This window comes from Camelina sativa, unplaced genomic scaffold (genome assembly GCF_000633955.1).
Source record: "Camelina sativa cultivar DH55 unplaced genomic scaffold, Cs unpScaffold00518, whole genome shotgun sequence".
Lineage (NCBI taxonomy): Eukaryota > Viridiplantae > Streptophyta > Magnoliopsida > Brassicales > Brassicaceae > Camelina > Camelina sativa.
The window spans coordinates 116,848-140,513 of record NW_010921719.1 but is presented as its reverse complement, the minus strand read 5'-3'; the positions used below and the strand labels follow the sequence as shown (position 1 = coordinate 140,513).

The window sequence follows — 23,666 nt, the reverse complement described above, 5'->3', positions numbered from 1 at the left end:
TTTTTTAAGACATCTCAAGTGCTATGGTTCTTATTGTTGTGCATTTTTGGCTGGTTTAACTAATTTTATATCTGATTTGTGCTTCGCTGAAATGACAGAAAAAGAGGTTACCACAAAGAAACATTTGCAGATCAAATGCTGTGTCTACATCTGATGAAACCAATGGGTGGGTGATTTGAAAAATATAGACGTAGTAATTCTCGTCAATTCATGTTCTAAATATGCAGTATAGTTGCTCTTGACAATTAAATTTGCTAACCTGAATTTTTGTGCAGGGCTCATCTCAGTTCTGTTACTGATGACAGACAGACANGAGCGAGAGAGACAATGCCGTTGGTGAGGTTCAAGATACGGAACGAGCTAAGCTTAGGTGGGCCGGAGCTAAATCGTAGCGCCGCCGTGGAAGATGAGGAACCCAAGGCGATTCTCGGCGCTGTTGAAGTTGCTGGACTCATCGGCATACTTCGTCAGTTAGGCGATCTCGCCGAGTAAGTTTCTCCTACTGTTGCATTACCCTTATATAAGATTTTTTGAATTCGGGGTACTTGTAGCTTGTTTCTTGTGATTAGGATTAGTTTTAGCTCATCAATTTTATTTTTAGCTCGAGTTTGAAGGGTTTCAGTTAACATTTCTATATTTTGATTTCCGTTAGGGGGTTTAGGGCTTTTTGCAATAGTTTTGATTTTAAAACTCAGTTCGTGGAACTAGTAACTGATTAATTGACTCTTAGGAAGTGAAGTGTTGATTTTGTGAATATCCTGGTGAAACCTCAACATGGTTAACTTGAGTTTAGGATAGTTCAAATAAAGTAAAGATTGCTAATTTATGTAAACTTCTCATCTATTGATGATGAGAAAGTGAAGTTTCTTAACGGGAACCATGGATTATGAGTTTTTTTCTTTCTTGTTGGTGTTGTCTATACACGAGGAGATTGGTGAAAGTTTTGCATAGTGCGTTTTGCAAGAAGATGTTAATTCTCCCGTAGTCAAAATCCTTTCTTTTATAACTCTCTTGCATGGAATAAAACATAAGTTTGCTCAGAGCGAATGTAAACTGATAGAGAGTTCTTTAACCAGGTGGCATTTCTTACATGTAGATTTTCCGCAGAAGTATTTAATGGCATACAAGAAGAAGTGACTGTTACAGCGTCTAGGTGTCAGAAATTGACAAGCCGTGTTAGGCGGATAGAGTCTGCGCTGTCACCTCTTGAAAAGGCTGTGCTCTCACAGACAAGCCACATTCATTTTGCATACACAGCAGGTATGGCTTTACTCATGCCCCTCACCTATAGGCCTCTGGTCTTATTTTTGAGTTTCTGTTTCGAAGGTTCTCTATGCCTTTTTATCCTTTTCCCTGTACCACTCTTGCTTTCTTATCCTGCACCTCACTTGTGTTAAGGGATGGAAGATTTTATGATCACATTTCCTCCAAATTTGCATGATATATTTTTAAAAAGTTTTTGTTTCTCCTGTAGGCACTGAGTGGCATCCTCGTATAAGGAATGGACATAGTCATTTTGTGCAGAGTGATTTGCCACTGTGTGTTATGGAAAGTTATGAACAATGCAGAGATCCTCCTCCTTTGCATCTGCTTGACAGGTAAGAGACAAGCTTTTAGTTTAATTAATCCTAATATAGAAAATAATACATTGGATCTTTCTTCTGAAGTGGCTGATTTTCTTCCTTCTTGCAGATTTGCTATAGGTGGTCCTGGATCGTGTCTGAGAAAATACTCTGACCCAACATTCTTTAGAAAGGAATTAGGCAACCCCAATAAAGCAGATGATATCAAGGTCCAGAGAGATCAGGCTCACCGCAAGAGAAAGGTTTGTAATTATCTTAATGGATTTACGTTATGCTGCCTGAACCATTCTAAGAGTTTATTTTCTGTTTATGAAGTCTTTCCAAATTCTTACAACTGTACCATACCATTTGTAAAAGAACCTTTGTGACCTGAAGAAAATATGATTTTTTAAGACATCTCAAGTGCTATGGTTCTTATTGTTGTGCATTTTTGGCTGGTTTAACTAATTTTATATCTGATTTGTGCTTCGCTGAAATGACAGAAAAAGAGGTTACCACAAAGAAACATTTGCAGATCAAATGCTGTGTCTACATCTGATGAAACCAATGGGTGGGTGATTTGAAAAATATAGACGTAGTAATTCTCGTCAATTCATGTTCTAAATATGCAGTATAGTTGCTCTTGACAATTAAATTTGCTAACCTGAATTTTTGTGCAGGGCTCATCTCAGTTCTGTTACTGATGACAGACAGACAACATCTCAGAGTACTTCCACAGTTGACATGCCACGTAGCTCTAATATGCAGGATTTATCTGATATTATAGACCAATCTCAACTGCAAGATGCGCAAGAACAAAGTGAAGCACAAGTACAATCAGATTTCCAAGATTCATCGAAAGCTCGTGATTCTATAACTGGTTCAGGTTATATCGAGTATGTCATCAATCAAAGTCCTGTTAATGAGCCTGAAGTGAAGCTAGTAGAGGGTTATCTGTCTGGTTCCGTACAACCTGCTGGTGGAATAGGTTCAGTGGCTCCTGAAGGCTGCATTGTTGTTGTAGATGATAATATCCTATATAACCCTTCAGAAGACCTACATGGGTCTTGTGCCTCTGTTGTTCCTGATAAGAAAAAAGAAACATATGAACCGATGGAAGAGAAAAGCAGCAAAGTTGAACAAGTGTCAGAGATACATGAGTCAAAATTTGGTCCAGAGACACCAGACAGGGTTAGGCAAAATCAAAGGGACTTTGATAGGACGCATATTTTGTTAGATGAGGTAGATATTGTGCGAGAAAAAGAGAGTAAGAGTCAGGCCAACAATATTGATGAAATACTAGTAGTTGAGAGCGAAGAAGAAGATAAGAGTGAACAAGGAAGTGAAGTAGATGAGTTTGTGGATGCACGTAATACAATCGAGTCGGAATCGGACAGTGATCTTGATGGAGTACCAAAACCAAAACTGGAGCATTATTTTGGGGATGTTAGTACTTATTGTTCGGAAGATGCTAACAGTGATAACAATGATGGGTCAGAAGAAGATATACCATATGAACAAATGGCACATGATCTACACCATGAAAACCCTCTAGATGAATCTTGTTCAGGTTCCTGCCTTCCTAATGATGCTAATGTTTCCTGTCGCCTTTCAGATCCAGTGTGTGGGAAAATTCAGTCTCATGATGAGACTTTTCAAAAGCCTTGGGAATTTTTTGCCATGTGCCCTTCATTATTGGCTGAAGAAGCCTTTCCCAATATAGCAGTTTTGCGAGAAGAACCTGTTGCTGAACATCCCGTTTTGGCAGGAGACTCTTCTAATGAAATTTTTTCATCTGAAGATCCAACATCCTTATGTCAGTCACTGAAAGATGCAATTCCTGCTGAAAAGACACTGCCAGAAGAACATTTGGCCAACTATCCATCTCTCGCAGAAGCTGTTATCCATGAAAAGAGCTCACCAGGAGAGTCTGTTGCCAAATTTCCGTCTTTTACAGAAAGGATGGAGCTTTCGAGTGAGGATTGGCCGAGGACAGTTCGAGATGTACCGGGAATCCTCCCCCAAGAAAAAATCTTGCCTGTAAAATCTCTTCCCAAAACTCTGGCTGTGGCAGAATCTGTGTCTGACACTATGACCCAGTCAGGAGAACCTGACGCAGTTCATCCATCTTTTCCCAACGCTATTCAAGAAAAGAAAATTTCACCAGAAGTTATTGATTCGAAAAATCTGTCTGTGCCAGAAGCTGATTCACACGAAAAAATCTCACTTGAAGAATCTGTTGGCATATATCCGTGTTTGGTAAAATCTGTTCCAGATGAAAGGTTCTTGACAGAAGAACTAGAAGAACCTGCCACCACAGAAGAACTTTTGGAAGGGGATCTTTATTTGGCAGAACTGCCTAAAGAAAAGGTCTTGCTAGAAACATTTGTTGGTTCGACACGTCCATCGTGTGCCAAAGCCGGTCCAGAAGCGAATCCATCATCAGAAGTTCTTACTTCCACAAATTTGTCTGTGACCGAAGCTGTTCCACAAGAGCAAATCTCACTCGAAGAATTTGTTGGCGTAAATCCGTATTTTGCAGAAGCTATTCCTGATGAAAGGTTCTCGCCAGAAGAACCTGTCACCACACATCTGAAAAAATCCGTGGCTATTGAAAAGGTCTTGGCAGAAGAGCTTTTGGAAACATATCCTTCTTTGGAAGAATTGCCTGAAGAAAAGATTTCGCATGAGGAAACTTATGATGCTACTGATCCATCTGAAGCTGTTAGTGATGAAGATATCTCATCAGAAGTTTCTAATTCCACAAATTTGTCACTGGAAGAAGTTGTTCCACAAGAGCAAATCTCACTTGATGAATTTGTTGGCAGAAATCCGTGTTTGGCAGAAGCTATTCCTGATGAAAGTTTTTTGCAAGATGAACATGTCACCACATGCCTCTCTTTGACAAAAGTGGCAGCAATTGAAGGAGTCTTGCCAGAAAAACCTTTGGAAACATATCTTTCCTTGGCAGAATTGTCTAAAGAAAAGATTTTGCATGCGGAAACTAATGATGCCACACATCCGTCTGAAGCTGTTCGTGATGAAGAAATTTCATCAGAAGTTTCTGATTCCACAAATTTGTCCCTAGAAGAAGCTCTTCCACAAGAGCAAATGTCACTTGAAGAATTTGTGGGCATAAATCCGTGTTTGACAGAGAATATTCCTAATGAAAGGTTATGGCCTGAAGAACCTGTCACCCCATATCTCTTTTCGACAAAAGCTGCGGAAATTAAAGGAATCTTGCCAGAAAAACCTTTGGAAACGTATCCTTCACTGGCAGAGTTGGCTGAAGAAAAGATTTTTCATAAAGAAGGTGATGATGCCACATATCCATCTCTTTTTGAAGCTGTTAGTGATGAACAAATCTTACCAGAACCTCTTGATTCCACAAATTTGCTTGTGGCAGAAGCTGTACCACAAGAGCAAATCTCAGTTGAAGAATGTGTTGGCAGAGATCCATGTTTTACAGAAGCTATTCTTGATAAGAGGGTTTTGCCAGAGGAACCAGTAACCACATGCATGTCTTTAACAAAAGTGGTGCCCATAGAAGAAGTCTTGCCAGAAGAAGCGTTAGAAACGTATGCTTCTTTGGAACAATTGCCTAAAAATAAGACCTCACTAGAAAAATCTGATGATACCAAACACCCATCTTGTGCCAAAACTGAAAGTGATGGAAACATCGCACCAGAAGTTCTTGATTCAACAAGTTTGTCTGTCGCAGAAGCTATTCCACAAATGCAATGCTCTTTTGAAGAATTATATGGCATAGATCCGTTTTTGGCAAAAGCTGTTACTGATGAAAGGATTTCGCCAGAAGAACCTATCACGACATGTCTGTCTTTAGCAAATGCTGCGCCTATCGAAATAATCCTTCCAGAAGAAGCTCCGGAGGTGTATCCTTCTTTGGAAGAATCGCAAGAAGAAGAATTCGATGATGGCACACATCCATCATTTTCTGAAGCTGTTGGTGATGAAAAGATCTCGCAACTAGAAGGTCCTGGTTCCACATATCCATCTTTAGAAGAATCTGTTCCGCGTGAGAAAACCTTACATGAAGAACCTGTTAGCACAAATCCGTTTTTGGCAGTAGCTGTTCCTGATGAAAGGATTTTGTCAGAAGAACCTGTCACCACATGTCTGCCAATGACAAAAGCCGCGCCTATCGAAACAATCTTTCCAGAAGAATCTTTGGAAGTGTATCCTTCTCTGGAAGAATCGCAGGAAGAAAAGATCTTGCAAGAAGAAGAACTTGATGATGACACACATCCATCATTTTTTGAAGCTGTTGGTCATGAAAAGATCTCGTCACTAGAAGATCCTGATTCCACATATCCATCTTTGGAAGAATCTGTTCCGGACGAGAAAACCTCACATGAAGAACTTGTAAGCACAAATCCGTTTTTGGAATTAGCCGTTCCCAACGAAAGGAGTTTTCTAGACGAACCTGGCCTCATATATCAGTCGTTGGCAGAAGCTGTTTCCAAGGAAAATAACTTGCCAGAGGAACCCTTGCCTACATATTCGTCTTTGGCAGAAGCTGTATGCGATGAAAAGATCTCTCTAGAAGAACCTGATGCTTCATGTCCAACTTCTGCAGAAGCTGTTTTTGATGAAAATATCTCAGGCTCAGAAGCTCCTGTTTCCATGATAGAAACTGGTCCACACAACAAAGTCTTCCCTGAAGAACCTTTTGCCATGGATAGTTCCTTGGCCGAAGCTGGTTTTCATGAAAAGATCCCAGACGCAGAAGCTCCTGGCTCCACAACAGAAACTGGTCCACACAACAAAACCTTCCCTGAATTACATGTTCCCGACGGCGATAGTCTGCCAAAAGAACCTGTTGCTACATATCTGGCTTTGGCGGAAGGTATTCCTGACCAAAAGGTATTTTTGGACGATGCCGCACTTCTACTATTTGCAGAAGCTATTTTCGACCAAAAGTTCTCACCAGAAGTTCCGGATACCACTTATCCCTCTTTGAAAGAACCAGAAATGCATGTTGCCGCACCATCTTTGGTAACAGATCTTCCTGCTAAAAACATCTTGGTAAAAGAAGGTGAAGCGTATGATGAATCCTACCCAGCATCTGACGTTTCTATGAATCAGAAAACTGGTTTGACGGAATCAGAATCTGCTGAAAGAACAATTCCCTTGAGTGGTGGTACAGTCACAATTTCTTCAGATACTCGGGAATCTCTTTCAAATGGTACAAATGTTGAATCAGTAAGTATATGGAGCAATGGGGGACTCCTTGGACTTGCGCCATTGAAACCTCCAGTTTTTGCTGAGCCTAATTCGGTAAGCGAACATTTACAGAACGAGATCAACAAAGCTAGTGTTCTTTCTACAAGGAAGCAGGAATCAGCAAGTAGATCAGTTGAGAATACTGAGAAAAGCTCACTTCCATTAGTTGTTTCAGATCCTGCATCTCAACAGCACAGCAACATGTTGAGTCCCTCTCACCTACAGAGCACTGGAACATCATTCAGAGTCTTTGGCTTAAGTCATAGACTACTCATGGCTGGGTTTCGTGGAAACTCTTCTTCGAGTTGCAAATTTGAATCCTTACCTAGTAGTAGCTATAATACCGGAGTAGCAGCTGAAAACAAGTCTCAACAAACTCGTGGTGACTCAAGCTATGAGGAGCAATTGGATTATGAATCATCTCTCTTTGGCTCGCCGACTTCATCACCTCTGGTTGAACATATGAAAATATCATTCAACCCAAAAGACGCCTCTCCAGTTCCCAAATTGAAACTGAGAATCCCAAGCCAACCTCAGTACAATGGGGAAAATGCAGATATGTTCCCTACGTTTCAGTTGGTTCCAGAGGCTAGCAACTCTGATGACGACGACAACAGCGATACCTTTTGCCAGTCATCTCCATGTGTGTCAGACAATTGTTTGTCGGATTCTGAGCTGTGGGAATCTGATGAAAGTCCTAAAAAATCTATATCAAGCTTGAAGCACGTTGGAGAGAGAAGTAGGCATGGCGACATGGGTTCTTTCTCTGGTTCGTTTCTGGATCTTCCATGCTACGACGCCGTAGATCATCAATCCACATCTTCAAGACTCGAGCAAGAACCAGTGCCAGATTACAAACCATCTGTCTTAGAGATCATCCGTGATTGGCCACCAAACCAACCAAAAAGCAGTCCCAGTAATGAAGCAAACACAGTTCTGAAGAATACGCAAGATCAATCTCCCGGGTACTTATAGCAAAACTCACTCTCCTTTCGTTCCCTTAAATCATCTGCGTTAGTCGTAGACTCTTAGATCATTAGCCTCATGAGACTAACGAACAAATCCTTCACTGTTAATTAGGCTGTTAGCTACAGATGACGGTGGTGAAAGATAAATCGGTGATAGTGTCTTGATGAACTTAAAATCAAAGAAATCTAACAATTGAATCTTTGTTGTACTTGTACATTCCTCCTGTCATTTCAATTGTCTGATTTCATGTAAAAAAACAAATCTTTTTATAAATCAGAAATATAAATTTGACGCTCTAGAAACAAAAAGATAATAAATTATTTAATTACCGCATTTTTTTTTTGTATTTTATCAAATTACATTCTTTTTTGCTTTTCGTGAAAACAAATAATACATTACATGACGATCTTGAAGTCGCCATCACATTTAGAAAGTGACGTCAGGGACGATTCCGATCTCCTTGAAAGCAGCGGGGCATTCAGCTGAGGGAGTCTTAACCATGAAACCAAGAGGGTTAACGATACGTGTCTCGTGAGAGACGATTCCGTCATTTGCGGTCAGGCTGATCTTAGCGGCGTTACGTAGGTAAGCCTCTTTGCTAACATCACTGCATTCACTGTCTGGTGATTCAACGAGCACGAGCTCGCAAACTTCCTCCTCGTGGTCACCGGTCACTTCCATTTTGTAGCTCCCTGACTTGTCTGTTACGGCTTCTTTTGTCAACGTCACGGTTCCGTTTACTCTGCTCCTGCACTCTAGCTTCACTTTCGCTCCTAAAAAATTCACAAATGTAGAAATTATAATAACCATAACAACAACTATAGATAGAAGCGATGTGTAGATAAATGTATGGAAATGTTACCTTCAAGGAATTTGCTGAGACGGGTAACGAATTGGACACGGCATGTATCACAGTAAACCGATCCCTGAATCTGGAAACGGTCAAAGTCATCAGCGTCAGCGACGGCCACGCTGGCTAGGGAGGATAGGCACACGGCGGAGACAAGGAAGAAGAAGATGGCTTTGGATGCCATTTTGTTTGAAAATGTTTTAGAGATTCTGGTCTTTTTTGATACCTCTTCTCTTTTGTAATCGTTTTCTTTCTTGAGATGTTGTTAGAGAAGAGGACAACTAATTCACAAGAGCCACAAAGTTCGGTTTTATACAAAGGAAAACCAGTAGTTATTTTTAGCTAATTAGAAACTAATCGTTCAATGGTAAATTAAATTAATTACCGAGTTTGTTAACTGTTTTAATTATAGCCTCTAATTTCCATATGTGTAACCTTTTGTCTCCCTATTTTTTCTGTCTTGGGGTTTCCTCCTAAAATTAGAATGAACCAAAAAGAAAAAAGAAATACACATAACTAACTCTATGTTTGAATTCAAACAACACTTTTGAGATTAAGCTAATAAACTTTGTTGGATTTTGTAACTAAAATCCCCTTAAGGACATTGAATACAATAGTAAGGCTTCCTTTGATCTTATTATCCAAGAGTTAAACATCTTCTCCTTTCATCCAGTTTCTGTCTTTAGGTTCGGGTTTGGCAGGTTTGACTCGGATTTACACTCGTCTATTCGGCTTTTATTAAGCTGGAAAGCCGGATTAACCCAAGCGCCGCAGCTACATTGCATCCCAGACCAGTTGAAATAACCTAACCGACCATTACATCCAAAACAAAGAAGCTTCTCTTCCACCAATCCATCATGTACTGTTAAAAATCAAATGTAAATAAGATCATTAGAAAGAAACTGGACGAAAGATTCTTTCACTTGTTAAGGAATTATTAAGAAAGATTCTCTCACTTGTCTGCATCCATTTCATAGGCTCGACGAAGATAGAAGAGCATTGCACTTGTTCAGGGTTTCCACTTCTCTTTTTCCAAGCAAAGCATTCTTCACCTTTACCAGGTTCATGCTGGACAACGTTTTCCTCAACAGCTACTATCCTTCTGCATTTCTTACATCTGTATATGACTTGAGGCTTCGGGACGGCAGACTCCTGCAAAGAAGAATTGGTCTCTACCTCCATTTCCATTTGCACTTCAGTCATAGCTCTAGCTTCAAGATTAAAGAAAGAGAATACTCAGACTAAGTTTCAATCTGAGTATACACAAACAGTTCAGCATCAATATAAGAGAGATCCCAGTTTCACAGTTAATATGGACAATGAATGCCATAGTAATACAAACGAGACTAAAACGAGATGTTCAAGTTAAATCGAGTAAAAGTTTCGATTTTTGAGCCACCCACAAGTCCAAAATTGCATCATCACAGAGAAATTATAATCTACCAACAAAATGATCCTATGTAAATGTTCTTAATTTCTCAAATCCCTAGTAAAGTTGTCAGCTTTTTACAACAACAATTGATTTGATTTCCTCTAATCCATACACGAGTCAGCCACTAACCTCATACACGGTTACAAACGAATTAACCAAGAAACAACGCATATGACATTCAAGTTGCAAACAGTAAAGATTTACCCGAAAAGTAATAGATTCAGCGGCGAAGAAGAACAGTACCAACAACAACAGCTCAAACCAGGCAAAACCCTAGAAGTGAAATCTATAACCCTCCACGAGAAAACACACAAAATACCAAAGCAATCACCTTTGCCAAAACTGATTGATTTCTTCTTCGTCACCAAATTTCTCCGGTTTAGGTTTAAAGGTTTTGTGACTCTACTTCGGTTGTGTCAGTCTTATGATTCTTCCATGATGGTTAAATCTCTCAATAGTCCGGTTTAAAGCCAGCCTCCAACGATGTCGTTTTAAAGAAACGTTGGATGGGCCGTGGGCTTTCGAAGTTGTTGTGTATGATCGATCGTATTTCAGAAAAGAGAATTTTTGTTTTTTTACAAAATACTATTACTAATTTTCCAGATTCCTTAACATTTTTGAGTTGTGTACTTGTGTGTGTAAATTTTTGTTTCCAACAAAGTGTGCGTGTTTTTTCATTAGGCCATTTACAATCTAAGACATCCAGATGTGATGGACTCAAAAAGAAGCAATGAGAACCAAAACATTAATCAAGAAACATATATATGATTCATAGTTAGATTAACCAACATAGTTTGCCTTGAATCTGAAAGCTATGATAAGAAATCAAAGACCATAAGAACCCTAGTTCACATGAAACAGAAGAGCTTCAACACTAGATATCATATATTAACTATCTCCAACCTGAATAATCAACAAGATTAAATACTTGGAAATAGCTTCCATCCGTATCGCCAGTACCCCTGTAATTTAGATAAACAAGTGTCTAAACTCACCATTTGCAAGCTTACATAGTTCATTGTAGTTCTGTGCATCTGCAACCAAAACAAGATCCAACTCAAGCGAAAAAGAATTTTGCAAATCTTACAGTAAACCAATAAAACTCAATTGAGAGAGCTTAAAGGAAAGGACTTTTTTCACTAGATTTACATACCGAAACTATCACCAAAGTTGGTCCAAACATCAGCACGAATGGTGTTGTCACTCTCAGCAATCCCAATCACCTCAAGGTAACTAGTTAAAGGAGGTTGAGGCGAACCTTTAACAACAATCTGTTGATCATCAGTCGATTTACCAATCACCGATCCAATGTCTGACCTGATTACTTGAATCACTGCTCTCACTTTCTGACCAATGTACCTTCTCAACAAAGCTCCATTCACAAACACAGCAGGACTTGTTGTATCCATTTTTCTCTATAATTCTATAACAACCCACAAAAATGTTTTAGTCTTATCTCATTTGATGAAACACAGATACAAAACCTAGACTAATCAAATCGATAAAAAATTTCATATTTATCTAAGTCAAAACAAAAGTATTTATCCCTATATCTTGAAGCAAAGAGAAGAACATAGCTACCAAAAACGAATCAAGCAGACGTTAAACATTAACAGATATTACTAAAGCCTTGTGATTTAACATTACCCGGAAGACGAATTGAGACAATTTCCGGTGAGTTTTCCGCGGGAATAAAACCCTAATTTTTTCCTGGATTAGTGAGAAGAAGAAGAAGAAGAAGAGGAAGATGGAGAGAGAGAGAGGTCAAGAAATAATAATAGTGTAAACCGAACCGGTTTATAAGGAATCTAAACCGCTTGCATATTTGGTTTAATCAGTGACACGTCAGCTACAAAAATAATTAATTAAACCCTATTTATATCGCTAATAACACATCCCAGCATTGCCTAATCTCAAGTTTTATAGCCACCGCAAATCTCTCTGCTCTTCTTCTTCTTCTTCCCCTGACTGAATTGTTTTGATAATTCGAACGACCATCCAATTTCTCTAGAGATCTGATTTAGCAGTTTCATCTTTAATCTTCTTAAGGTAATTATCATACCTAACTATTTGACACTGAATTTTTTTATTTTTATTTTCCTTCGAGGGTATGGTTACGGAAACTAGGGTTTACTTTGTTTATTTTTTTGCTTGCGGCGTAATTTTCCTGTATATCTCTGCTTCGAACGATCTGAATCTCTTGTTTTTAATATGTTTTCGTCGATCAGGTGTACAAAGATGATAAGTTTCTTAATCTTTGAAGGGCTCTTTCATAAAATTTTCAATCTTTTTTAGTCGATTGGGTATACAAAGTTACAAACTTTAATAATCTGTATAGGGTTCTTTGATAAAATTTCCTATCTTGTTTAAGGGTACTTTAGGTTTAGGTTGATCTCTTTGGTTCTCATATAAGTAAGTTCCTGCAATTGCTTCACCTGATTGATTATGAATTACTGTTCTGAATCAGGACATGGCGAAGTTGGAACCAGTTTATGTCGATTGTCTCATGGATTCTCGCAAGAGGAAAGGCTGTAATGGTAAGTTGATTTGCTTGTGTCACGGTTTAGTCTTTCCAACAATTTGATTTTTATCCTTGAGGTTCCTTTTTGTTTCATGCTCTGAGTTTATTGATTTGGAAATTTATGTGTCTTGGTTGATTTTGTATTTTTTGTTGCAGGAGTGCCCTTACCATATTTGATTCGACCTCTTAGGGTTCTGCCTCCTTTTGATACTTTTGCCTTCTACAACGAATACTCATCTGATGATGAAGGTGACTCTGCAATGGAGGAGGCTGACAAAGGTAATTGTAGTTTTGTTTCCTTTAAAACGAGAGTGTTGCGAATTTATCTGAAAGGGGTAACTAAATCCGTTCTTTATGTCTTTGATCAGGTCATTCAGATGACGAATATGTTATTGTGGACAATGTTGTTGAAGCTTTGCCCAACGCTAAAATGGAGAAAGCAGCAGTTCTTCAAATGGTGTGTATTCTTGTTTCTCAGGACATGTCTTTCAACTCTGTTTTTTTTTGTTAATTCCTTTGTCCTAACAAATACGTCCTTCCTTTTTGTTTTCAGATGGAACTCTCTAAAGATGCAGTTGATGGTGATGGGTCTGAATCCGAAGATGCGGGATACAAAAGTGACAAAAGTGATAGTTGGGTGGTTGTGTAACTAGGAGGTGTAATCTTAAAAGTGCATGCTCTGAGTTCTTGGTTTTAGGATAATGGAATTTAGTTTTACTTCTGTCTTTCTGAGACATTTTCTGTTATAACTTTTATTAGCAGTACATATGACAAAGATGGTTTTCGATTGATTATGAACTGTTTCATCCTCTCTTCTTTTCATTCAGCAAGAAAAGAACGTATATTCACAAGAGTTATCGGTCTAGATTTAAAAAAAAAAAAAAAACAAATTGAATCGATCGAGATAATGACAACAGTGAGGTTGGATATATATGAAGCTAAGATTGCTTCTTCAACAAGGGGTAGATCGATAACAAAGTTTATGTTGATGTGTTTGGCTTTGACACTGAACATGACATGATCTTGCTTTATCCCTTAGCTCTTGAAATGCCCTCATTGTCTCTGCATCGAATCCTCCAGCAAACTGAACAAAAACAAAGTTTCAAGAGTTTGGAGCAAAACAATTGTTGTAACAAACACTAAACCAATGATCAAGGTCTTTTAAGTTTACCTGATGAACACGGAATGCGAATCTAACGCCTTGGACAATAAGCTCTTCCTCTTCAGGACCACCACCTCCAGTGGCTTCAAGCTCTGCTGATACTCTCTTCATATACTTCATCGCTAGTTTCACGGATGCTAGTTTAATCTGAAATCACATTCGTAACATAACAACACACTTAATACGAAACTTGAACATACCCATATTCTAAGTTTATACTAAACAAATATGAGACTCGGGTAACTTATTTAAGCACACTAGACTTAAACATTAAAACTTGAAAGAGTGAGAATGAAGGCATCCAAAGTCATTAGAGAATCAGATTCCAATCTCTCTATTGATTTGTCTATTTGTTACTTGTGGTGTGTGCGTATGTGTATTAAAAAATCTCATGAATCCCGAAGCAAGAAAACAAAGGAAACAGACAGGAAGATACAATATGAGAAAATCTCGGAAAATATCACAGGCGTGCACATAGGAAAAACCCCACCAAAAACATTAAAGTAAAACACTGTATCCAACAAGTTTACTTTTTCTGAAATAATTTGTATCTATCTGAATTTGTCATCTTGTACATAATAGTTTCATTCACCATGTAAACAAGCAAAAAAAAACTAATAATAGAGTGAAGAAGACAGTATCTCAAACAAACAACAATTTTTCACAATTGCCCTGCCCTCAACAATTGACTTTTATCAAAAATTGGGGACCATAAGAATTGTTGTTCTTGTGACCTATATGTTTTCTATATGCCAATCAAAACGCAATAACTGCACACAAATTTGGGAAGTATATTGATCATGACCAATTGAAGCAAGAAGCAATATTATAATCTAGTAGCAAGAAAGAAACATAGAAGAAGCATCTCACTAATGTAAATCTCGAGATTGGCTATGTTGCTGACCTGGCTAGTAATGCCGGTTTCGAGCATCCAATCAACCGGAATTTGGAAACTCTTGAATTTTGTAGCCGCCGATTCTTTCATCCTCGAGAGACTATAAACACCATGCTCTAACCTATTAACATCAACCAAAAGATTCTTTTGATTAGTCTCATCTCAAATTAAAAGAGTTAAAAAATGAATGAATCAAAGATTGGATTTTTAATTTTACTTTTCAAATAAAGCTTGCATTTTTTTAAGAGCAGAGCCTGAAGATTGACGAGGGTCTTCCCGGAAACGAGAAGCTTCTGATATGAGTTTCTTCAAATCGAAATAACAAAACGCTGCTTCACGTAACGCATCGGCTTTTTGCTCCGGCCATTCGAAGTGTTTCAACACTGCTCTCTCATCAACCTTTAGAAACCAAACATCAAAATAATTTCAATATTTCAAATCTCTAATAATCACATAGCCAAACCAAGAAATCTTTCTTCATACCAAGTAAGAGAGTTCGTCGTCGAGCCATTTGACGAAGGGGACAACGTCTTCGATATCTGAAAACGCAGCGTTTTCTACTTCTTTGATCAAGAACCTTATGAAATCTCCTTGCGTTTCCACGTCGGTTTTTATCTGCAATGTTCGGTTAAGTTAAACCAATACCGGTTTATGATTTTTTAAAATTTTGAAAGTAGTTACTTGGAAAAGGACGAGGAAAAAGTGGAACGAAACGACCAGTCAATTCTCACTGACGCAACCAAAGTCAGAGATTGAAGAAACTAAACCGAAATGTACCGAACCGGTTGAAGAGCTAGATTTGATAATTACCGCGAGGAGATAAACCGATCGGTTTTCTATTTCTCCGATCATGTCTCGGGCATTGGAGCTAGCGAGTATCGCTTCTGCGGCGGTGCCACCGCCGGTGGAATCTCTTCTAGAATTTGTTGAGTCTCTTCTCATCAGCGAGTGGTAAAACTCCACGACTTCCGGGACTCTTCTCACTTTCGCCGACGCAATGCCTAAACTCTTCGGTGGCGGCGGTGGAGGAGGCGGAGGAGGAGCTTTGGAAACAGACGGAGGTGGTGGTTGTTGTTGAAGAAGCGGTGGCGGAGGGGGAGGAGGAGGAGGAGGAGGCGGAATTGATTTCTGCGGCGGCGGTGGAGGATCTGCTCTGTTCTCCGTGGAATCACATAATGAAGAAAATGACCGTTTCGGCGGTGGTTTAGGGACTCTCGGAACCCTAGATCTGACGGTTGAGAGTGACGTCGACTCAGTGAGTTCGTCCGAGTTACAGCTCTTGGAATAATTCTCGATCTCGTCTTTCCGATAAATGTCGCCGTCGGCGTCGCCGGATGAAGAAACGCTCTTGATGTTCTCTTGGCTCTGAATCGGGTCGGGTATGTTCCTCATCGACCCGAGCCGGTTTAAACTTCTGATGAGACTCGACTTCGCCGACACATCCATTAAACCCTGAAACCTCTGCGAATTCGAGAGCGCGTGGTCGTCACTCTCCGACGAAACAAGTTTCCGAAGCTCAACCATCTCCGCCTCTGTTTCCTTCTCTCTCCTCTCGCTCTCTCTCCTCATCTCCTCGCTCCGGTCAAACTCTCGCCGTAATGTCTCGTTCTCCTCCGCTAACCTCGCCGTCTCTTTCCTCAAACTCTCGACTTCGCCGCTCTTCTCAGCGATCTGCGACTCTAGCAACGGGATAACTGAAACGGACTCTCTGAGAAGCTTAAGCTCGAGGACCTCTGTTTTCAACAGAGCCTCTCTCTCACGAAGCTCCTCGACCTGACGACGAAGCTCAGAGACGACGCCGTTTTGTGAAGAAGCGGCAGCAGCAGCGTGGACTTGAGCGGAAGCGCGTGGGAAATAAACGCCGAAAGAGCGGGTGAAACCCGGTTTACCAGGATGATTAGTAGACGGTTTAGTAGAAGAACCGGAAGAAGGCGGTTTAAGTAGAGACGGAGGAGGAGGTGGAGGAGGGAGAGGTAAAGGAAGAGGAGAAGTCATGTCTTTGGTTTTTTTAGTGGAAGGTGATGATTTATGAAAACCCATTGTTACACGAACCTTACCACCGGCCACCATTGATTGATGTCTTGATGATGATATCTGATAAGAGAGGAAAAAAGGTTTCAATTTTTCAAAAATGGTTTCTTGAGAAGAAAAGAGTGATTTGCATGGAAATTAAAAGCATGTCGTTGTCCGTGCAGTTTCTTGAGTGAGAGAGAGTGATAGTGATGATTCAAAGTTTGGGCCTTTGGGATTAAGAAGAAGGATGAGAGACTTACTTGTTTGGAAGGATTGATAATAAAAATATAAAATATAGTTTTTGTATAATGTATTTTTATAATAAATTGGGATTTTTACCTTTTTCGACCGTTGGAAGAATAATAATCTGAATGAAATTGAAACTATGCTTTATTTTTTTAAGAAGAGAGTGCACAGATGACGAGGAACGTTCTTCTGTTCATCTTAGATTTTCAAATTTTAAAACCAAAGTAAACTACACTTTAAGTCTTTGGTCCCTCTCGGTTCTTTTTACCTTTGTCTTTGACAATTTTCAGTTTGTGTTCGGTTCGGCAATACTGAGAATGATCAGTATGATGGGATTATTTACCTTTTTAATTTATTTTTACGTAATAGTATGGTACTAATAACTTATTTCCAAGAAATTAGTAACTAAACTCGTTTCTGTAGAAGTTATGGTAAATAACTGTTATGATATTAGCTCTAAAAATGGCTAACAAACAGACACAATAAACGGTTATAGAGTTATTGACGATTAGATTTAATAATGGTAAAGTAACTACATTAGTGTACATTAATTTTAATGCTACTTAAGGTCTGATTTAAACCCCCACATTAAATTTTACACGGTAAAAGTACCATTGTTTCGGTTTCCACAAACATCATTGTTTTAGAGTTGTTTTCTGTACGAAATGCATAACGTTTGGTAGTAATATTTTCTGATGGTGATTTTCAAACTAAAAACCATAATTTCACCACAGAGTTAATAAACTTTAAATTTGAGTCATTATCATCTAAATAGCCGTAGTTTAAATAAGTGTTTGATTATAATTCAAAGTTTAAATAAGACTTGACCCAATAATCTAATCAGGCACATCTAAGATAAAAGCTTGTTAAATATTACTAGTATAGCTGATTCGTTGTTATTACACCATCATAACTTAGACTCGGTATTATTATTGTTCAAACGTAGAACACTTTGGGAGAGAAGAGCTGTTTTATACTGACTTTTTCCCGCATTACTTTGTCAGCACAGATCATATTGATTTTGCCCTTCTTTTCGTAAATTGATCAAACACAAATTCAGAGACATTTATTTATTTATTTTTAATGTTATAAAAATACTTGACACTATATACTAGCTCTTATTACTTACAGTATTACTCTTGTAGTACTAATTATAAAATAAATGGATAGAATAAATCAATAAAATGACGATATTGTGATACTATTGGACCTTTCATTGCAACATATTGATTGTAGTAATCTTGAGTAAATTTATAAACTATTTGATAATTATTTTTAATTACCAATATTATATACTGTATATGTTTCATCTTTAGAGCCTAAGAGGATTGAAAATTTATAGTTTTGTTTAACTCAATAACTTTCCCAGTTAAACAAACCGTGTCGTTTCCAAAAAAATTTCCCCAATTAATTTCGACATAGTTCCAATTTTCACAGACAAAAGTTAATCGCCGAACAGTTAAGTAGCTTGATGTTCAAATGTAGATAGACAAAAAAACAAAAGGAAGAAGGTATACGTGTTTACTGGTTGGTCTTTTTGAGAATGATTAGATTGATTTATTGAGAAAAAGCTTAGCTAACTAACTATGAAAGGGAAAGGGGAAATTAATGTGAGCAGCGTCGAAGAAGGGGAAAGAACAGAGAATTGAAAAGAATGTCACATAACCTAGTGGGGGTGGCATACATGTATCCATGTGTGTGTATATGTATTTTGTAACAATATTTGAAGGTGGTCCTTTTACAAAAAATCAACATCTTGTCTCTTCTATACTTTGCTTTAACTTACAAAATATACACAAATTTATACATATTAACACATGTGCACACATACCTAACTATATCTTATACACACATTTTTAAATTTCTGATTATGGTGCCATGATTTTGTTTTATACTTGATTACATCGTTGTTACAGGGTTTTTATATTGGATCAGAAGATGAAAATCTTTAACAATATATACATTTAATTTTTTTTGGTCGTCTCCTCAATTAAATAAGATTCATTAGTTTTGAAGTTGGTGATGCTGACTTGTGTACTAACAAAATTGTAATTAGACGTATTAAAAGAATTGTTCCTATTTTGAGTATTGCATCTTTGTTTCTCAAAAGTGGGCTCTATTGAATTGCTGGTTATGTCATGGAAATTTGTTGTATGTGTGAATTTATGAAAAGGATTTGTGTTGGGGACTCTTAGCCACATTAGAGGTGTAAAAGGGAGCTTTCTCTTCCCACATGCTTTTGTTTATGCTTCTAAGCAAGAAAATAAAATGGTATCCATATCTATCTCTACTCCATCAGTCATCAATGTACCAACCCTATTAATCTAATAGCCAATACATATATATTTCTAAATCAACGTTAGGGTGTATAACTGTATATTTATATACTACGAATTTTAGTGTTCTTTTAAATGAACCAAAGAGTGGTATTCAGTAACACGGCATTAGAATGGTTAGGTTCTTTTGTGGGTCTAGTATATGCACCCCACCATCTAAGATTATAAGGATCACACCATTACATAGATCCTTGACAACTGTAATCGTTCTAAGTGGCATTCTTAAACAAGAAAAGTTTATATATTACCAGATAATAGATACTTACTAAGTTCAAACCGAATATTATGCTATGATTNTTTGCAAATGAAACTATATGATCTGCTAGTTCCATAACCGGGTTTAAGAGTATGCTTGCAATGACCACGTCAAACTGTTCTTTTTGCAATGGTGTTTCTCTTCCAGAAGAGCTATTCTCACTTGGTGCAAGGTGCAGCTCCAGTTTCTCCAAAGGAATGTTGTTCAGAGCTGCATTATGACTAGCAGATTTTATTGCCAGGGGATCAATATCAACGCCAACAGATGATGCAGCACCAAACTGCAAATTTTGAAGTGAGCTATATATTACCAGATAATAGATACTTGCTAAGTTCAAACCGAATATTATGCTATGATGTAAGAGTAGTTTACGTAGATCAGTATATGTTTCCAAATACAGGTGCCGTCACAGAGAAAAAAGTGTCCAATTATAGGTAGCATTTTTGTTCCTTGTTACAACTTTGAGCAGGAAGACTTTAATTTACTTCAATAATGTATTTCTTTTTGGTCGACTTCAATATTTGTTTAAGATACAAAACCCAATACTTAAAAAATTATTTGAAATCAAATGCGATTAGATTTTTATCAAATCATATGTCATCCATGATAATACACTTTTTTCGGGTATCTTTACACATTCACAATTTGGTTTTAGTGACAAAATTCTATACCAGAATTCAATATCCACTTCACAACACACAACAATTACAAAATTGGACCACAACTTGATTAGGATGATCTTCCAAACCACGATCCATCATATGTGGAAAGAAGAAATAAAAACGACGTCAACAAAGTTGGCTCTCGACAGTCGACATCTCACGTATCATTGACAAGACGATTACGAATAAATTTATATGTTTACGTTACGAAAAAAAACTCGTATGTTTAACGGACTATTGCACATATGGTTTGAAGATCGTTTATCATAAACATCAGTCATCACCCTAAACAAATGATTTTCTCGACCCTCTAGGTTTCTCCACTGTGAAATTACTCTGGTTCCAAAGCTTTTTTCTCTTAAGTTTCACCAACTTCAGTTTTTTCCCACATTGTAAATGAGTCTTTTCTTAAAAAAAAATTTTAAAAAATTGAGCAACAAATATTAAATTTCAAAAAATGATATTACACCTAATTAAATTCTATCATATATTTAGTAATTTGCGTATTTGTTATTTACTAATTAATCTATTTAAAAAATATTCTAAATTTAGTATATTTGGGTGGTAAGAAAAAAATGATTATTCAAAACTCTAACAGATTAATTAGCCCTGTTAAACCCATGAGACTATTAAGGCTAATCCAAAAAGCTCATTCATTTCAAAGGATCTCACAAGGGTCTATCATATCACCAATTTCGACAAACCCTAACGCCTATCGCTGAGGCCTGAGGGTGAGGGTAACACACAACCTCTGTGTTCATCTATAATTACACGTGTGTATGTGACTAATTTTGTGGAGACAGTAGTGCAATGATCCTTGTGAAGCCATGCACTGGACTCAGGACCATTTTTAGTTTTTCACCAAAATGGTCATACTTTAACATTGTACACCAATTATTACGTACTGTACATTTGGATTTTCTGCAGCTGTACAATCATTTATTTATCCTATAGTATGATGGCTTTTTCTATATAGTATTATGCAGGCCCGGCTCAATATTTTTTTGGTCCCTGTGCTCCAACCAAAAAAGGGCCCTTTGTTCTCTGTATTTTTCTTCTAGATTTTTTAAAAATACATCATAAAACACTAAAAAATAAGGAAAAAATTTTGGGGACCCTGTGCTAGTGCACCGCTTGCACACCCTTAGAGCCGGGCCTGGTATTATGACGGTCAAGTTTCACATGTAACAAATCTTTTAAACTTGGTGTGGGAGAGAGACTAAAAAACAAGTAGAAGAGAATAAATTAGGCCCTATATATGGACGAAAAATGAAAGCTTCAAGCCCATATTGTAAAAGGCCTGTCTTCATAGTTTTGTTACAACACATATTTTTTGAGTACTAAAATATCTATGATGCGAAACATTATTATTAATATGCACAAACCCGCTATGGATTTTAGATTTATTTAACAACTTATTTGCATAACGTGATAATAAGTGCACGGTTTTAGTTAGTAAACCTCCAATCCATGTTACGAAGCTTCCACGGATAAGAAAATATTTTTAAAAAAACAAATCAATCTATATAATTGTGATCTGAAATCATGTAATGTATCAACGTGTGGACTTTTTTAGTTGGTAACACACATATGATATGACCGTCAATTTCGGAGCTATACGTGGCTATCGACTATATTATAATTTAAGATAAGATCAAAGTATTTGTATGAAATTAGTTGCAAATCATTTTTAAATATTTTTCTATAGTTAAATGATCGCATAGATATATGATCTTTTTCCAAAGAAGTTTGTGTCGACCTGTTTAAAGCATATATTAGTATTACGTTAGATAGCTTGCTCCACGTTTACAAGCAATTGACAATTTACTCAATTAGTGACACCACACTCATGCTTTCACGTAATATATATGATAGTAGATATGCTCGATTCGTTTTTTCTTCGAATTTTGACTTTACGGTTTAGCAAATATAGATAGATAGCTTGATCCAAGTTTGGTAAGGTTCGGTATAGTTTCAATTGAACCAATTTTACATCGAACCCTTTTATATATTTTTTTGGTTGGTTTGGTCAAATCCAACTCGAATAGTCATAGTCATAGCATAGATCATGACAGAAAAGTGAAAGAAGATTATAAGAAAAGAAAGGAATCGTTTGTTTGATGAGCTATTGCTTTCCTTAAACGTTAAAAAGAACTTGTTTCCAGATATATTAAGAAACTTAAACTTTTTGTCTATCAAACAAATTTGATATTTAATACCAAATATAACGAGAACGATGCTTCCTCTGCAGCACGCCTAAGATACGCGATTAAATATTTATATCATCAAACCAGCTATCATCTCTAAAGTTTTCAACATAATTCATCTTCTTTAACTCAAAGAGCTTCTTCTCTGATCAAATAAACTTTAGAGATATATCTGAACGATTGATTATGGAGGAAGAAGACAAGAAAGCGATGAGGTGTTTTAGCTTCAAGAGAATCATGAAGAGGAAGAAGAAAGAGGAGGAGGAGAAATTGATAGTGGCTAAAGAATTCGCAAAGAGATGGAGAGATCTGAGCGGTCTAAACCACTGGAAAGGGATGTTACAGCCGTTGGATCAAGATCTCCGGGAGTATATCATACATTATGGCGAGATGGCTCAAGCAGGTTATGATACTTTCAATATCAACACCGAGTCTAAGTTTGCTGGCGCTAGCATCTACTCTAGAAAAGACTTCTTCGCCAAGGTATCATCGGAAAAATTGAAAAGAAAAGTTTACATATCTAACGTTTTGATCGATCGGTACAGTTTTTAGAATTGTGAAACGTGAAAAGTTGAAATTCCTTAATTATTATTTGCCAAGGTTAGTTTGTTATACCCATCCATCATATACTTTTGTGGAATTAACCAAATGATGCAATATGCCTTATTTCATCTTACGTCAATCAAAAACGGTGTAAATTACCCAAATGATGGAATATGCTTTATTTGTTAGAGTGTACATACTATATGATATATTACAACTTACTCCACATATGTTGTTTTCATTTTTTATACTATTTTATAATGTCACCAATCGAAGCAAGAAGTATATTTATTTAATAAATAAAGGGAAAAGGTACTTTCTTCTTATGCAAGAAACAATGATGCAAACCGTTTTTGTTTTCTTAAAACGCAGGTGGGTCTAGAGAAAGCACATCCGTACACAAAGTACAAAGTGACGAAGTTTCTATACGCGACATCACAGGTCCACGTGCCTGAGTCATTCCTATTGTTCCCAGTTTCACGTGAGGGATGGACAAAGGAGTCGAATTGGATGGGTTACGTGGCGGTAACAGACGACCAAGGCACGGCGCTTCTTGGCCGGAGAGATATTGTGGTTGCTTGGAGAGGCTCAGTTCAACCGCTTGAATGGGTTAACGACTTCGAATTCGGTTTAGTGAACGCCAAGAAAATCTTCGGTGAGAAAAATGATCAAGTTCAAATTCATCAAGGTTGGTATTCAATATACATGTCTCAAGATGAACGATCACCTTTTACTAAGGCCAATGCTCGTGACCAGGTCCGTTTAAAT

At 37.6% G+C, this 23,666-nt stretch overlaps 6 protein-coding genes across 13 annotated transcripts in view; 3 read left to right on the top strand and 3 right to left on the bottom strand.

The window, feature by feature from the left end:
* The first annotated feature begins 320 nt into the window (after window positions 1–320).
* On the top strand, window positions 321–8,065 carry LOC104773356 (scar-like domain-containing protein WAVE 5). 2 transcript variants are annotated; one of them, XM_010497951.2, is made up of 7 exons: window positions 321–488; window positions 1,097–1,260; window positions 1,475–1,598; window positions 1,693–1,825; window positions 2,066–2,133; window positions 2,243–7,771; window positions 7,887–8,065. In XM_010497951.2, exons 1-7 carry the CDS (start codon window positions 328–330, stop codon window positions 7,918–7,920), a joined length of 6,213 nt encoding a protein of 2,070 aa, XP_010496253.1. In that variant the 5' UTR covers window positions 321–327; the 3' UTR covers window positions 7,921–8,065. The 2 variants fall into 2 exon arrangements, with proteins under 2 accessions (XP_010496253.1, XP_010496254.1); XM_010497952.2 differs by having other exon boundaries at window positions 383–488; window positions 1,077–1,260; window positions 7,887–8,064.
* A 15-nt stretch (window positions 8,066–8,080) lies between these two features.
* Window positions 8,081–8,895, bottom strand: LOC104773357 (pollen-specific protein-like At4g18596). Its single transcript, XM_010497953.1, has 2 exons — window positions 8,638–8,895; window positions 8,081–8,548 (listed from the first exon to the last, which is right to left on the bottom strand). The coding sequence occupies exons 1-2, from the start codon at window positions 8,807–8,809 to the stop codon at window positions 8,202–8,204; spliced, it is 519 nt and encodes a 172-aa protein (XP_010496255.1). The 5' UTR covers window positions 8,810–8,895; the 3' UTR covers window positions 8,081–8,201.
* A 222-nt stretch (window positions 8,896–9,117) lies between these two features.
* LOC104773355 (probable inactive dual specificity protein phosphatase-like At4g18593) lies at window positions 9,118–11,804 on the bottom strand. Of its 7 annotated transcripts, XM_010497943.2 has the most exons (5): window positions 11,705–11,804; window positions 11,211–11,480; window positions 11,053–11,091; window positions 9,582–9,836; window positions 9,118–9,487 (listed from the first exon to the last, which is right to left on the bottom strand). In XM_010497943.2, exons 2-5 carry the CDS (start codon window positions 11,464–11,466, stop codon window positions 9,291–9,293), a joined length of 747 nt encoding a protein of 248 aa, XP_010496245.1. In that variant the 5' UTR covers window positions 11,467–11,480; window positions 11,705–11,804; the 3' UTR covers window positions 9,118–9,290. The 7 variants fall into 7 exon arrangements, with proteins under 7 accessions (XP_010496245.1, XP_010496252.1, XP_010496246.1 ...); XM_010497950.2 differs by lacking the exons at window positions 11,053–11,091; window positions 11,211–11,480; window positions 11,705–11,804 and adding an exon at window positions 10,262–10,498 and having other exon boundaries at window positions 9,582–9,878; XM_010497944.2 differs by lacking the exons at window positions 11,053–11,091; window positions 11,211–11,480; window positions 11,705–11,804 and adding an exon at window positions 10,262–10,498.
* Window positions 11,805–11,962: 158 nt separating this feature from the next.
* On the top strand, window positions 11,963–13,387 carry LOC104773353. Its single transcript, XM_010497941.1, has 5 exons — window positions 11,963–12,106; window positions 12,525–12,594; window positions 12,735–12,857; window positions 12,947–13,035; window positions 13,132–13,387. The coding sequence occupies exons 2-5, from the start codon at window positions 12,528–12,530 to the stop codon at window positions 13,225–13,227; spliced, it is 375 nt and encodes a 124-aa protein (XP_010496243.1). The 5' UTR covers window positions 11,963–12,106; window positions 12,525–12,527; the 3' UTR covers window positions 13,228–13,387.
* On the bottom strand, window positions 13,359–16,904 carry LOC104773354 (protein CHUP1, chloroplastic-like). The gene is made up of 6 exons (XM_010497942.2): window positions 15,446–16,904; window positions 15,119–15,250; window positions 14,853–15,034; window positions 14,645–14,756; window positions 13,750–13,887; window positions 13,359–13,662 (listed from the first exon to the last, which is right to left on the bottom strand). Exons 1-6 carry the CDS (start codon window positions 16,703–16,705, stop codon window positions 13,531–13,533), a joined length of 1,956 nt encoding a protein of 651 aa, XP_010496244.1. The 5' UTR covers window positions 16,706–16,904; the 3' UTR covers window positions 13,359–13,530.
* A 5,460-nt stretch (window positions 16,905–22,364) lies between these two features.
* Window positions 22,365–23,666, top strand: part of LOC104773352 (phospholipase A1-IIgamma) — a 5,744-nt gene continuing 4,442 nt past the window's right edge. The window contains exons 1-2 of the mRNA XM_010497940.1: window positions 22,365–22,838; window positions 23,271–23,654. Of these exons, the coding sequence (XP_010496242.1) occupies window positions 22,542–22,838; window positions 23,271–23,654 (681 nt within the window). The 5' untranslated portion in view covers window positions 22,365–22,541. The remainder of the gene's footprint in view (window positions 22,839–23,270; window positions 23,655–23,666) is intronic.